At 33.9% G+C, this 15,907-nt stretch overlaps 2 protein-coding genes across 2 annotated transcripts; both read right to left on the reverse strand.

Moving 5' to 3' along the window:
- Window positions 1-3,613: 3,613 nt before the first annotated feature.
- LOC142537461 (uncharacterized) lies at window positions 3,614-5,665 on the reverse strand. The gene is made up of 2 exons (XM_075642971.1): window positions 4,914-5,665; window positions 3,614-4,355 (listed from the first exon to the last, which is right to left on the reverse strand). Exons 1-2 carry the CDS (start codon window positions 5,663-5,665, stop codon window positions 3,614-3,616), a joined length of 1,494 nt encoding a protein of 497 aa, XP_075499086.1.
- Window positions 5,666-10,626: 4,961 nt separating this feature from the next.
- On the reverse strand, window positions 10,627-14,847 carry LOC142529611 (cytokinin dehydrogenase 9-like). Its single transcript, XM_075635190.1, has 5 exons — window positions 13,162-14,847; window positions 12,884-13,011; window positions 12,541-12,801; window positions 12,194-12,456; window positions 10,627-11,880 (listed from the first exon to the last, which is right to left on the reverse strand). The coding sequence occupies exons 1-5, from the start codon at window positions 13,829-13,831 to the stop codon at window positions 11,547-11,549; spliced, it is 1,656 nt and encodes a 551-aa protein (XP_075491305.1). The 5' UTR covers window positions 13,832-14,847; the 3' UTR covers window positions 10,627-11,546.
- Between the last annotated feature and the right edge of the window lie 1,060 nt (window positions 14,848-15,907).

Raw genomic sequence — 15,907 nt, forward strand, 5'->3', positions numbered from 1 at the left:
CCGCATCTAGCAGCCGTGACCCTCAAAGACTCCTAGTCTAAGAATCCTTTCCCTTAAGGAGTCTATTTTCGTTTTTATTCCTTCACTATTTTTTTCAGCCTTTAAAAATACACCTAGGGACCCTTAAACATGTGAAAAAATATCCTTTCAAGTACCCCTACCATGGCAGCCCCTTTGTGCATCATTCATGAAGAGTTTTAAAAAAGAAAAACTCTTGTTCTGTGCATGTATAGCCATAAAAACTAAAATATAAAAGTTGTATCATGTTTTTCATGCAATCATGTATCAAACACATAATATGATGTGAAAGATGAGTAAAAGGAGAATATGGAGTGCCTTTGCGTTTTAAACGCACAAATATTCGATGGCTATGCGAAGAACTTCGACGTAGGAGATCCTAGGATGATTTCTCTTCCAAAACCTTGGTTGTTTCCTTGAATTTTTGAAGGTTTCTTCTTCAATAATCTGTGTGTGCCGTGAATTGAGTGTGGAGAGAATTGTTTAACGTGAGTGGGGGAAGGGTTATGGGGTTTAATTGTGTTTTAAATAGTTAATTATTCTAGTAACAAGGCTTAGGCCCATTAAGGGTTTTAATTAGGCCCATTAGTATTTAATTAAATAATAAAAATAATTTTGTTTAATAAATTTTGTGAATTTAATTAGTCGGGTTGCCAAAAAGCTCGTATTTTAGTTGAAAAACCAACACCGATAAAATTTACGTCCCGGCGTATAAAATCACCTCAAAACCCCATATTCTTTTTTTCTAAAAAAAAAAAAAAAGAAAAAGCATCACTCATATTTTAAATAATTAAAAAAAAAACTATTTAATAGAAACATTTTCTATTTTTCAGCCCTCGGTCTCCATTCCTCGATCGCAACTCGAATATTCTTTAAAAATACATTTTAATGCAACCATGTAGAAAAATATATTTTAAACATGCAAATATGCACAACATAATTAATTCATGCAATTAAAATAATTAATTTAAAATACAAAGAATTTAATAACTTTCGCGCATGTGGTTTACGTGAACCTTAAAATTTTCGGGGCGTTACAGTTAATCCCATCATTCTCATCTTTATTCATAGTCGAGGCATGAAAACATTCTCCACTTTGACAACTTTCAATTTCAACATATGAGAAAAAAGATGAAGTCTTATTTAACTCAGTATTATCATGAGACAACTGACTCTGATCTGGAGTCTTCTCACTCAAATTTGTCAGATGATTTTCATTCATCAAACCATAAATTTTCTGGTTGCTTCCAAACACAAACACATTATTTTCATTGGCGCCTATGTCGCTTGTGAATTTTGTTGTCTTGTCGGCGCCGGCTCCAGAACTATCAATGTTCAATCGCTTCATCTCATTGGTTAATTTAAAAATGCGGCCTTCCTCAAAAGCACAGTCTGTATTACAATTACTAGTAGATTTTCCATTTCTGCACGGTCCAATTTTGTAGTTATGCTCCACAAAACGTTTGCAGTCTTCAACTTTTTCCCTGTTCAATTGATTCATCTCATAAACAAGCTTAGTACTTCCATCACTGCTGAATACATCCCAGCCTCTCAAACCTCCAAAGGTAAAAACACCATTGGGACAACCGTTCTGAAACTCAGTATCAAAACCTGTATTTTCTATACCCCATCTTTAACATTAGATGAACAACCATTATTACAGGTGGGATTTTTCTCGAAATCTATATTTATTTTGGAATCACTAAACGAACCAAACATATACTTTATATTATCTTTTCCAATACCATCAACAGAGTTAGAAGACAATCTGACGCGAGGAGGGGAAACCTTTTTGGAATCTCCACAAGAGCCCAAATTAATTTCAGCCATCACATTAGGTACTACACTTCAAATTTCTTTATCGATTACATCATTGACCAATAGTTTTCCATGATTTTGACTTCCAGATTTACACGGATCAGATTCATTCCCACAAGCACCAAACTTCCAGATTTACACGGATCAGATTCATTCCCACAAGCACCAAACCAAAAATTTACCCTTTTAACTTTGCCAAACTCTTCAGCACTCTGTTGCCATCCATTTTTCTCTACATAGTGTTGGTATAACTCCAAAAACATCAATTTTAGGGGACTTGTCTACTTTCACCGTAGGGCAGCCAGCCTTCGTATCACAGAAAATAGAAGTACCGTATTTCAAGCTAGCACCCATTTTGAGTTACTTCTGTCAGAGGCAAAAGGAAATTCTCCACCTTTTGAGTGTGAATTAGATGTTGAACTAATCGTACTAGAACCAAAATAAGATGATTCACCGAACTCCCAAATTGTTTCAATTTTCCATTTATCTCAGCATTCCTTCCATTCTCAGATGATCCCAAATTTTCATCACAACCCCCCAACACATTCCTCAACTCACCATCAGCTTTAAGTTCCATATTAAAACCATTTAACCCCAAATCAATCTTCGAAGAATTTAGAACACAACGAGAAGCTCCCATATGTTCTCTACTCATCCTTTTCAGCCTCGGTTTCATTCTACCTGAAAGATTAGTAATTTCGGAGCCCATTTTCGAGCAATCAAATCCAGCTGAATTGTTTGAACCGGATGTAAAATCGAAAGGTCCCGAAGACATTGAATCCCGGTTGGTTTATCCATATGTCTTGGGCATTTCGTGAAAAGCGGGTTGTGCTGTTGTGATCGGCGCGACATCTTTTCTCCGAATTTCATGGCTTCGAGAGTCGAAAGTTCGAAAATTTTCGCGCTCTTCGGGTTTCCTGGAATCGGAAGGGGTGTGTCCGGGTAAACCCGTTTGGTTGCCCAATGAACTTCCATCCCGAACCGAAAAATTCTAGAACCCGCCAAGCATCGTGGTAATTTCACATAATTTTTATTTATATATTTTCAATTAAATAATTTCATTCGAAAACGTAAATAAAACTTGTCAATTAATGTCAAACTAAAAGCGCATGTTAAATAAAGATTCAGCGCCTTTAAGCTTAAACATGATTAAGCGTGTTTTTTTTAGAATAATGGTTTTATGCATGTCTAAGAAGGCTCACAATGCTATATTAGTAAATAGAGTGAAAAAACATTTTGGTACATTATAAGCACAAAAATATTAAAATTTTGCATTTCATTCTACGTAGTTTTCGTGTTTATATGGCGTGTTTGTATCATATTTTCTAGTTATCCGTTGATATTGAATTCATTGAAAATTATGAAGTTTAAGAATTCCCGAAAAATGTACGCTCCAACCCACGCTAGTGCGAGCGTGAACTGTAGATTGAAGATTTATGAAGTTAAACATTTCCGAAAAACGCAAGTTAATTCGCACTATCGTGGGTTTGAATGTTGGTTTCTAAAACCGAATTTCAAAAAAAAATTATATTTTGCGGAAGTTTGGCATAGATTGAATCGTATGAAACAACATTTTTCACCAAAATGTTGAACGATCAATACCTATATTAATTTAATAAATAATCAACTAAGAGATAGAATATATCTTTCATGGCTTCTTGCCATTTTTCTTGATCAACGTCAAACATTGCCATCTTATATGTCAATGGATCATCGTCACCTCCATCAGTGACTGCAACTTGTGCTTCACCTATTTCACAATAGCGAATAGGAAATCTTATTTCCCTTTCACTATGTCTTGGTGGAGGCGGGGTGTTGGACCTTGAGTATTTGTCTCCATCCTTTCTTGTTCAACAACTTTTGTTGGTATGGGGCTAATCTCATCAGCCAACAACTCTTCCAGAACTACTTTACTTCTGGGTTTGAAATCTGCAATGTATTTATGCTCAAGAAAAGTAGCATTTGTCGATAAAAACACTTTGTTTTCAGTAGCATTATAAAATAGACCTCCTCTTGTCCCCTTGGGATAGCCAACAAAAATACACACTTCTGAACGAGGTTCCAATTTTCCAGTCTTTCCCCTTAGCACATTTGCAGGACACCCCCATATGCGGATGTGTCTCAAACTAAGTTTGTGACCATTACACAACTCTAGGGGAGTTTTAGAGATTGACTTAGATGGAACGATATTCAAAATGTATACTGGTGTATCCAGTGCATAACCCCAAAATGAGTTAGGCAGAGAAGAATAACTTAACATTGATCTCATCATGTCGAGCAAAGTTTGATTTCTTCTTTCGGCTACGCCATTTTGTTGTGGTGTTCCAGGTGCCGTGAGCTGTGACAATATTCCATTTTCAATCAAGTGGTTCTTGAATTCATAATCCATGTATTCTCCTCCTCGATCTGATCGAAGAGTCTTGATTGATTTTCCGAGATGATTTTCTACTTCAGCACAGAATTGTTTGAACTTTTCAAAATTTTCGGACTTTCTTTGCATTAAATATGCATATTCGTATCTTGAATAGTCATCAATGAAAGTGATGAAATATTCATAACCTCATCTTACTTTGATAATCAAAGGTCCACATACATCGAAATGTATAATATCTAGAGGTGTTTTAGCTCTTTCATCTTTTGCCAAAAATTGTCTTTTGGTCATCTTTCCTTCGAGATAAGATTCACAGACTGGTAGAGTACTAAGTTTTAACTCTTTCAAAGGACCATCCTTCATTAATCTTTCTATCCTTTCTATATTAATATGACCAAGCCTTAAATGCCACAAATATATATCATTATTTCATCAAAAAATTTTCTTCTCTCAGGGGTTGGTTCAACGACTTTGAACATTTCAGTTTGAAGTAAATTATGTGAAATTGACTTAATAAAAAATAGACCATTCTCAACATAACCAGAACAAATATTCATATCATTCTTATTAATTGAAACATAATCAATATCAAAAGAAACATAAATAAATTGTTCATGCAACTTCGAAACTGAAATCAAATTGCGCTGGAAACCAGGAATAAAATAAACAATTGTTCAAAATCAAATATTTATTATTCTTAAATGACGGTCGCACTGTCCCAACTGCCGTCGCTGATAATCTTTCCCCACTACCTACTCTCATCATGAAAGCTCCCTCTTCAAGATCCCTGGACGACTCCAGCATCTGCAAAGAAACACAAACATGTTTAGGCGCTCCTGAATCAATTATCCAGCTTGAGAAATCATTCTCAACAAAGCATGTTTCCATGACTAGTAAATCTAATTTACCTTGTTTCTTCTTTTGTTTCAGCTCATCAAGGTACTTCTTACAGTTCCTTTTCCAATGGCCATCAATGTTGCAATGGAAACATTTTCCCTTTGCTTTGGGTTCTGCACCCTTCCAATTCTTCTTTTGGATCTTTTTCTTGCCCTTAAACTTTCCCACATTTTTCTTCTTTTTATTCTTAGAAGAAGAAGCCCTTCCCAAAGCCACATTTGCTTCAACAAAATTTGCCTTGCCATTGTTATTATCTATCAGAGATTCATAACTTTGCAGCTCCTTTAGGAGTTCTGTCATATTATATGCCCTAAGATTCATAACATAGTTTGTCTTGAATTGGAGAAAAGCAGGAGAAAGTGTCTCTGGGATCATGCCAATTTGAGTTTTTTCATCGATGTTCGCACCATTGATATCAGCATCATTGAAATGATTAATCATTTTCAACACATGCTTATGAACTAAAGAACCATTCTTCATCTTGCAGTTCATAACTGCTTTCACAGCTTCATAGCGTGCTTGTTCAGATGGACGTCTAAACATTTGTTGTAGAGATTCCATAATCTCCTTAGCAGTCTAAAAGGCTTCATGCTTAGCTCTAAGCACTTCATTCATTGTTGTACCAGGTAGCAACGTGCCTTGTTGTTTGCAACAATCCATTGTTATATGCTTGTGACACAGTACTTGAAGCATTAGCTGAAGGCACCGGAGGAAAATCCTCTTTGAGGACAAAATGGTAACTTTCATTGATCAAGAGGATATTCATGTTGTTTTTTCATTTAGAAAAATTTTCACCAGTCAAAACTTGCGATGCAAGAAGAAGAAAAATATGATTTGACATATTTTTTGAAAAATGAGACAAACTGACGTGTGGGCGTCACCAATCACCTTAATTCTTCTATGTCTACTATCTCGAACCAACGAACTGACGTGTGGGCGTCACCAAAAACCTTTTGGTATGTTTCTATATTGCTCCTTTCCCTTTTTTTCTCCGACCGGTATACTGATATATTTCTCTATTTATAAATCTCAACCATTGAGAAAAATCAAGAAAAATATATTATTGTGTACATTATCTCTCAATGTGTAAAGATTTTTCATCTCAAAATCATATCTTCTATATATATATGATATAAAAACAAGTTTTTGTTTAAATTTAATATCACTTCCCTCTTTTTAGGGAAGTGATTTACGTGATTGAAGTGGAGGAAGCATGATCTACTCTACTACTCAATCTATTATTATATTATATATAACATTCCTTATCCTTATATACATATATATATATATATATATATATACATATATATACACACACACACATAAATATATATATATATATATATATTATGTGTATTATCACAAGGATCACAATTAATAGTGGAAAAGATCTCATCTCCATCATAATTCAAAATTAGTTTCTCAAATATTTATCTAATAAATATTTCAAAGAGAAAATAATTGAAATTAATAATTTCAAATTAAATATTTGGAATGTATATCCTTTTGTGATCTCTATCACAAATTATTGTTTGAAAATTAATTCAAAATTAATTGATTGAGATTAGATAAAGGTATCACAAAAGAAAATACATTTTTCTTTACGATTTTTCAAACAAATTGAAATTGAACAATGACTTAAAATTCAAAAAATGTTAGGTTAGTAAATCTATTATATATCATAAGTGTTCGAAGTAAATCGGAGATGACATGAGAACTATGGACCTATAATTTCAAGCTCCAATAAAATTGATAATAAATTAAACTATTTAATTTACATATATTAATTTTATTAATTCCAAAGTTAGTCCACTGTAAACTTGGAATTGCATTCTTGAAAAAATAGATATAAAATTACTCAATAAAAATGAATAGTCCATTGATATAGTCACTACATGTGAATCAATCCTCCATAAATTGTCCATAATTAAAGCTAGGTAATTTCCGCTTAACCTCTTTAATTATATCTTTTTCCTCAAGTCTCATTGATTCTCTAATGAATAATATGTTTATGATCTAATCATAAATTGAGCGCTCTTATTATTCAAGTCTCGAATCAACACTTAAGGGGACCATTTATCTATCTTCTTTTACGAAGTAATGAGTTTCGTCTTGTATATTAATATTCTCAACTATTTATTTTATTGTATTTCCAATGTACCAAGAGCTTTGACATCATATAATTTGTGTCATTACTCGATATATCAAAAAACACATTATCATAAATATGAGTTTATTAATTACTCAGAATTAAGATTGACTCATATATGACCATCATTGATTAATATTGAATTCTCAATGTGATACAGAAATTTATCGAAATTCAAAATTAATGATGCTCCAATCCTATATAATCAAATTATATAAAGTGTTTTCATAATAATCTCATTAATAATAATCCGGATAAGATCATTTTAAAATGAACCACGCTAACAATTTTAAATTAAAGATCACAACTTTAATTTCTAATTGCGGACATAATTAGATCATTATATTTTAAATAGTATCCTCATGTATATAACACTTATACAAATATTTAAAACCACATAATAATAATCTCGAGATTTCAGTTATTTATAAATCATCAAATAACATACGTGCAAAAACAACATTTAAATATTTCTCATATTAATTAAAATTATTTGTTTTTGGGCACAAATCCCCACAGGGTCGATAGTAGAAAGTTGTCGATAGTAGAAAGTACATATCAACACACATAAGTGTACAACTATGTGCGGGTTATGGCAAAGCTAAAGAAGAAATTTTTTGAACCAACACATGCATCAACCTACTCGAGCATGTCTCCGAGCGTGGGGTGAAAATCCTGAAAAATATGTAGAATCACGAAAATTAAAGAAAAAACGAAATTTTGAATCATATCGGTTCGAAGCTCGATTTTCATGATTTCAAGCATAGAAGGACTATTTTTTTTGGTATTTTTAAAGGCTTTTCAAGGGAAGTATCAAATATTAAAACCCAAATTCATGGAAGATACTTTTGACGCTATACATTGGAATCAAGTTTTTGGAAGAAAGGAAGCACCAAGAGAGATTCACGCCGTTCACTAGGCATGCTAAACAGGGACACAGGGTGCTTCAACCCGGAACCACGCCATTGAGAACTAGTTCGGAACCGGTTATTAAGAACCGGAATTGAAACCAGCCCAAACCAATTAGAAAGTGATTTGGGTTGGTTCTTTAAAAATGAACCGGGACCGGAAAGATTTTCCACGCGTAATTTAAATCGGTACGTAACCAAAATCTAAACCGGAACCGTAACGGGTACCTGTTTATTTTTTAAAAAAAAATTAAAAAAATGTTATAAGTTGTTCCACATATATATGTTGGGCCCAACGAGTCTAACAGATCTTTGGCCAAATCTGCTTAATTAAATTGTAGATAGGCCCCCAAATTGTAGTTTATTTTCGTTACATATTAGTTCTTTTATTATTATTATTATTATTATTATTATTATAAATAGATATTCATTTGTTACAAATTCTATAATTCTCTCAACTTCAATTCTCTTATTTGTAAATTCTAACTTCTAACAATTATTGTAATTCTATATGGTTTACTTCAATTATTTCAATTCAATGATCTCTTCAACTTTATTTATCTTTTTTCCACCATATAATTTATTTTATTTGTATTCTAAAATAATTTACTATTTTTTGTGATGACCTCTTCTTCAAGCCATTGTGGTGGTGCTCGTAGAAGTGGTGCTAACGTTAACATGATTATGGAGTTTCAAGAAAATTTGAACTTCGATAATTATGTTGGTGACGATTTTGATGGCGGAAATGAGAAGAACATTTGGCTGGCGTCGTCGGGGGCATTGGAGATTTAATTGGTTCAATTGGGACAGCCACCACGACTAAGAGTAGGGCGTCTAGACATACGCAACAAAGCAAAATTTAGGATCACTTTGAAATCCACAAAAACAAGGTATCAATGATTATGTTGCAATTTGTAAAGTATGCAAAACTTCTTATGAAGATATAACGGGTAGTTCCAATTGTGGCACCAGAATGTTCAGAAAACACTTGATTAGAAAACATTATTTTGATGAACAAACTTTCCAACCTGTGATAGAGGACCAACCTAACAACAAATAAATTCTAAAACTATATCAAATTTTGTAATAACTGCTAAAATTTCTTGTACAGCTCTTGTTAGATTTGTAATTAGATATGAACTACATTTTATTTATTTGTGAACATGATGATTTTATTCAAATTTACCACCACTATCCAACCAGATTTTTCTTAATGTTTCTAGTTATACACTTAGAAAATATTTTGAAACTTATAAAGAATATAAAAAATATTAATTGATCATCTCTTAAAAATTAAGTGCATAGTTAGTTTGACAACCAATATTTAATTTAGTGTTTAAAATGAATCTTATCTTATCATTACATGTCATTGCCTTGTTATATATGGTGTTTGCAAAAAATATTTTTAGCTCTGGAATATTTAGATGAAACACACACTAGTTACACAATTGCTAGATATATCATAAATATTTGTAGATATCATCATGTTGAGAATATAATTATGTCCATACATCAGACAATGCATCAAACAATAATATTGTGATAAGAAAATTAAATATCATTATCGAACCAATGTTAAATGGTGAATTATTTCAAGATAGATGTGCATGTCATATAATTAACTTATGTATTAAAGATGATTTCTCCGAATAATAGTTGCAATTCGCCAGAAAAATTCAAATCTTGTGGTAAACCGATGCGTCAAAAAAGATATGATAAAGAATTTAAACATTTACGTGAAAGTAATCGTGTTAAACATAAAATGTTTCTTATTATCATTAAAAGTCGTTGGAATTCTCTTTATCATTTGTTTATTACATATTATCATATAAAAATTTGCTCAATCCGTTTTATAATTTCATTGTTGCGTCTTCTTTTCAACTTGAAGAAATTGATTGAGATCTTATTACTAAATGCATTGCTTTATTAGAAACATTTAAAGATACAACTGAAAATTTTATGGTATTATCCTACGAGTAGGTCTATTGTGAGACGGTTTCACGAATCTTTATCTGTGAAACGGATCAACCCTACCGATATTCACAAAAAAAAGTAATACTCTTAGCATAAAAAGTAGGACAACCCAAATAAGAGATCCGTCTCACAAAATACGACCCGTGAGACCGTCTCACACAAGTTTTTGCCTTATTCTACCACTCCCCTTTTCGTTATTTTTATTTTCAATATGTTCTATAAATTTTTTTGAATATAGAGATAATGAGATTTTATTAAAAATTTTATTAAGCATGGAAGAGAAATTAAAAAATATTTGGAGGTAATCCCCATGTACTTGTCTAGCAATTTTATTAGACCCAAGTCAAAACCGGGGTTTTTTTTTTATAAATATTATGGTATATTTCTGGAGAAGAGTGTTAACGATTCAAGCGATGCAATCTCTTCATAAAAATGTTTCACTTGTATTCAAAAGTCATCATGGTGGATATGACTGAGCAGCTACCTGAGCGTTTGTCTCCTGCAACAAGAGATGCTTTGGTCAAAGTAAATATGGAAGCTCCTGTTACCGGCGACAACGTTGTGCTGACTGAAGGCTTTGGAGTTACAAATGACACAACCAGTAGGATTTCATGTGCAGGTGATTTCACCGACATAGAGGCACATTTGCATGATGCCCAAGAATATGAAGATTTAGATGATCAAAATTCTGGACCGTATGCTTCTTTTGAAGTCATTCCAGAAGTTGGTAAAACCAATGATAAAGGCAATGAGAATGTTGAGGAGCATGTGACCCCACCTGGAGATTCTTGCGAAGCAATATATATGGAGGCTTCTCCTACAGCTGACGAAGTTATAAGGGACTGGAGGATTTGGATCGCTACAGATGATATCAGTAGTTTCCTTCCAGTTGCAAGTGATTTCACTGATTTTGAGGCCCATATTCGCGATGTTGAAGACTATGAAGATCTAGAGAAAGATACTGCTCGGCCTGGTCTTGGCTGGACTAATAATTCAACATGAATATTTTGCAATCACAAGTTTATGCTGAATAACTTGTTGTTTGTGATAGATACTGCTTCATTCTACTTAAAAGTCCTTTTTAAATGTTCAAGTGATCTGTCTGTCAATGATTTCTGATTTCCTTTATGGACTTGCAGCTGATTCAGCCCTACCTTTGAGAACAATGCGTCTTATCTTTGAAATAGCTCTTTAAACATTAACTATAATTTAATTTAATATACTCTATAGTAAGATTAACATAGCATAAAAAGCGAATTTTTGCTTTTATCTCTGAGATCCGTAGTTAATATAAGTGGGGAATGCGAATATGTTGAGCCGTAACTGAGATTGAGAATTTGAAGTTCTACGTCATTTACATTTATGAAGCTTTATCAATGTGCCTTGAGCTATAACACAAACTGATGTATCTTTAAGGTTGCTGTTGGTCAAAGGAATGTACTCTTTGAAAGATTCCTTGTCCAGGAGCTAAAATTGCGAGGGGATCATAAGTCAATTTCCTTCTGAAGAATGCTTCCCAGTGAATGCCAAAGTGAGCTTTCCACTCTTCTTGAGAGCTATAATGAGGCAAGTACTGTTTGATACCAAGATCTGACTTTTCACAAAATTTTAGAATTTTGTTGTTTTGGGACAAAATGTGGTCTAGACCGTCTTTTCCGGTGGAAGATGGTCTTGCCGAAGATAGGAACGCGACTAGGTAGAAAACATCCTCCTCGGGGGTAATTAAAGATGTTTCCTTTTTCCACCTACGATAATGAAAATGCTCGAAATCAAAGAACATATTTTGGAACAAGATGTGATTTTAGTGAAATTATGATCTCTTTTTGATGTGTTACTAGAAAGTGGTGATTGTAATCTAATTAGCATAAGTTTGAAGAATTTTAGCCCTTAGGCTATTGGGTCTGGTATTGTGCAAGCCTTTATAATGTAGCCTCGAAAATATTGTGTTGTTTTACGTTTTCTTAATATTTAAAATTAAACCAGATGAACCCGTATTGTGAAATTGAACTGGGAGATATATTTTTCATTTTAGAGGTTTATGTGTTCTAAGATTGGTACCTCGATTTGTCTATTGGATAGATCAGTACAGGACCGTTGCTGGTGTCATTAATAATGTTCCCGAAAACTTCTTGCGCGAAGTTGTGAATCTTGCTTCTTGGAATGAGAAGATTTAGCCATGGGTGCGGTATATCCCACAAACCCTTTTCTTGGAGTTTTATTTCAGACACATGAACTCTGTCTAGAAAATCTACATAAGAAACTTCTGACAGGAAGAGAGTGGAAGGGATGTTACTTAACCCCGATAAAAGGGTATCAATATCCTGCATTTTGAAGAACAGTAGAGAAGACTAAGCAACTTTTGACCATATTTTAAGTGCTACTGAATATGAAATAAAATTTCTTGCCTTTTCGATATGATCTGTCTCATCCGGATTAAAGTATTTTGCAACTTCAAGGCAAAATAGAATTTTACCATCGGAAAGGAACTGGTTGGCCTGGACTGGATTTTTGGGATTGAAAGAAGATCTCCAGTTATCTAGTAAACCCGTTCTATTTATAATGACAAATCCTTCTATATAATCAAAAGATCCTTCAGCAGATATTAGAAGCTCCTGGTCGTGGGTGAACAAAGTAAAGTCCGAATAAAGTGCCCTGATCCATTTAACCTATGAGAAGAGATTTTTTAAATTACGAAATGATGGCTATAAAATGTATTGTGACTTGTGCAATGACCTTTATGCATAGTACCATTTTGGGTGCTGGCTCAAGGGCGATTCTGGCTTTGGTGATGATACCGAATTGTCCAAGTCCTCCAAGTACAGCATGGAAGAGGTCAGCATTATTATTTTTTGAACAAGTTACCACTTCTCCCCTGCCTACATAAAATCAGTAAGATGAGCACCTTTTAATTTTTTTTGCCCGCATTAATACATTTAATTGTCAAAATACTCTTGCGCATAAACCATGAATTTGTTTGTATCACTTTTGTATCACCATAAATGGTGCATTGCATGTATAGCTCCAACCTGTGACTACTTCTAGTTGGTAGACATTGTTGATCTGTGGTCCGTGCCGAAATGCTTGCCCACTGATTCCAGCATTTGATAAAGTGCCCCCAACTGTGAGATGAAGATAATCAGTCCATGATTTTGGAGCCAATCCTTTTTCAAGACTAGCGTGGAGGATGCTAATCCAAAGTTGTCCAGCTGATACATCGACATAGGGACATTTTCCAATGTGAAAACTCATTTCTGGCATCTGTAGAGATTCCATGTTAATAACAACACCACCATATGCCTGTGCTTGGCCTTCTAGGGAGTGACCACGTCCTCTAGCTGCAACTGTAAGTTGTGAACTTTTATCCATACAAAAAATATATTTAATGATAGAGGAAATATCGGAAATGGATTTTGGATATAAAACTGCAGATGGCATTAGATGGTATCTATTGCCAAAGTCCTTGGCTGCATGATCGATGTTCTCAAAACTTAAGTGCCCATCAAATGTAAGGATTCCTATTGTAGATTGCATGATCGATGGGACCAAGTGTGGAGACTCAGTAGTGGAAACAAAGTTGTGGTTAGAAAAAGGGTGCTCTCTATGGATTGCGAAGCCATGCAAGAAAAATAGTAGAACTCTGAAGACTAGAACTTTTTGTTTGAAGCTGTTATGATATTTAGAGTAAACATGTCTCATAGTTCTACAAATTGAAGGGGAATGAAGAGAAGATTAGATTTTGAATAATAAACTAAGAAGTGAACAATATGGAAGAGACTTTAAAGAGTGGTTTAAGCAGTTAAGAAATGCTGTGAAGTGGATATGGTAGAATATTGTTTAGAAATGAGCGCTTGAGGATTTCTCTTAGCTATCCTTAATTTCTTAATGGAGATGTATATATAGAAGAAAAAGGAGACCTACCACTTTACAGGATCAGCTTTGATTTAATACTATGCTACACCTAGTATTAAACCGAAGCAAATTCATTTCAGTTGAGTCATGTGTGACATGCGTGAGCAGATACGGATCCAGAAATTTGGGATACGAAAAGAGATGAGAGATGTGATATGAGGTGAGTTACAATTGAATCTTAGGGGGAAAAATATGCACATATACTTTTTTAACTTTCTTGAGCAAACAGATTGGTACCATTATACCCCAGTAGTAAGTCCATTGTTTCAGTACTTTTTAACTTCAATTTGGCCAAATACGATTCTGCATGCTTTTGTACGATAAATATTCTATATTCTCAAGGCACTTGCCTTTTTTACTAGGGATTCAATGAGTTCCATTCACCTCTAATTTCTACCCTCCATTGATTGTACAAACTAATGTCATACTACATGAAGAACTCAGGTTCGCTGGAGATCGAAAACTTTAAGATGGCCCCTACTGGATGCCTCAGAGTCATCACTGAAACAGAAAGTGAGAATCCTGTTTTAGCTTTTTGCCTCTTCTGCGATGTAAGTTTTGGCTAAATATGCCTAGTATTCTTTTTTCTTTAGCTTTTTCTTGAAAAAGTAAAGGCCCGAATAGTCTGCACTTTAGACACAAAAAAAGTCCATGTTTGATCATATTTTATTAGTCCAGTTGCTTCAAACTCCATAAAGCATATTGTTTGCTTACTTTTTCTTTAACTGGAAAAATTGTTGTTTGACTTTGATAGTTATTCAGATTAGAAGAATTGTATCATTTGCATGGATTGATATTGTGTTATATGTTTGGATAGAAAACTATACAAGGCATATCTGGTGGCATTGCTTTATCATCAAGTAACCTTCCTATGCGTGGAATGTAAAACGTCTAAACTCTTGTAAGTAAAGTTGAATGCTTATGTCTCTGAGTTTATTTTTAAAAAGAGTCCCCAGTTTTAACTCAAGAACCGAGATAACTCTGGTTTTATCTCAGTAATGTTTTATGATTTACACTTCAACATAGTTTCACTTATTGTTAGCATTTGGCTTGAGATCCGAGGAAAACGCAACCATATGACTTTTTGTGCGATGACATTCAATATTTACACGACTTCTACATAATTTCTCTCTTTTAGTGTTGTACTTGAGAATTGAAAACTATGTATAACAACTGTGATTTTGTATGCAGTTGCGGTTCAAGATTTACTAAACATCAATGGATCGAGTTTTACTTTTGTGTGTACTCTGTTTTAAGCGTTATAAGGTCGAATCAGGTAAAAGTGATCGCCCTCTCTGCTTTCGAGATCTGTTTGACAATGCTGAAGTGGGGCCTGGTTGTATATCAGGGGGATATGACACATGATCAAATGGAAAGTTGTGGATGTGAAGATCACAATATGAATGTGGGTAACACCTAAAAAAGGGCCTAGTTATCCTTAATTTTGGCTTTTGGATGGTTGGATTCCAGCACCAGAACCAAGCTTTTTCATGCTTTCTCCAATGCTGTGGATGATCCCTTCAAGCCTTCTTTGCTTTATAGTTTTTTCCTGTGTCACAAGTTTTGATTAAAATATCTCTATTGAATACTCCATGTTACGACATAAATTTGTTTCTGACAACAATTATATTTATTTGTCATATGCCTCTTTCATCCCAACGTTTAATGACATCCGGGCATGCATTGCATGCTTACATAATTACATCCAGGTATTAAAATTTAATGTGCAACTTGTCACGCCCGAGGGACGAGGTTGGTCGACACCGGCGTTGTTCTCAAATTTACATTCGAAAACAACAAGACTCAGAAGTACAAAATTCAGAAACCAGCCTTTTTATTTATAATACTGAATATTTCATTGTC

Source organism: Primulina tabacum, chromosome 2 (genome assembly GCF_025594145.1).
Source record: "Primulina tabacum isolate GXHZ01 chromosome 2, ASM2559414v2, whole genome shotgun sequence".
NCBI classification, from domain to species: Eukaryota; Viridiplantae; Streptophyta; class Magnoliopsida; order Lamiales; family Gesneriaceae; genus Primulina; species Primulina tabacum.

Bases quoted from the DNA above. Each gene is read 5' to 3' on its own strand.
- LOC142529611 (XM_075635190.1), bottom strand. From the start codon at position 13,831: ATGAGACATGTTTACTCTAAATATCATAACAGCTTCAAACAAAAAGTT. The intron at 12,802-12,883 runs GTACTATGCATA...CTCTTCTCATAG, and splicing joins TTGAGCCAGCACCCAAAATG to GTTAAATGGATCAGGGCACT. The intron at 12,457-12,540 runs GCAAGAAATTTT...TTCAAAATGCAG, and splicing joins AGACAGATCATATCGAAAAG to GATATTGATACCCTTTTATC.
- LOC142537461 (XM_075642971.1), bottom strand. From the start codon at position 5,665: ATGGAATCTCTACAACAAATGTTTAGACGTCCATCTGAACAAGCACGC. The intron at 4,356-4,913 runs GTCATTTAAGAA...TGACTATTCAAG, and splicing joins GCAGTTGGGACAGTGCGACC to ATACGAATATGCATATTTAA.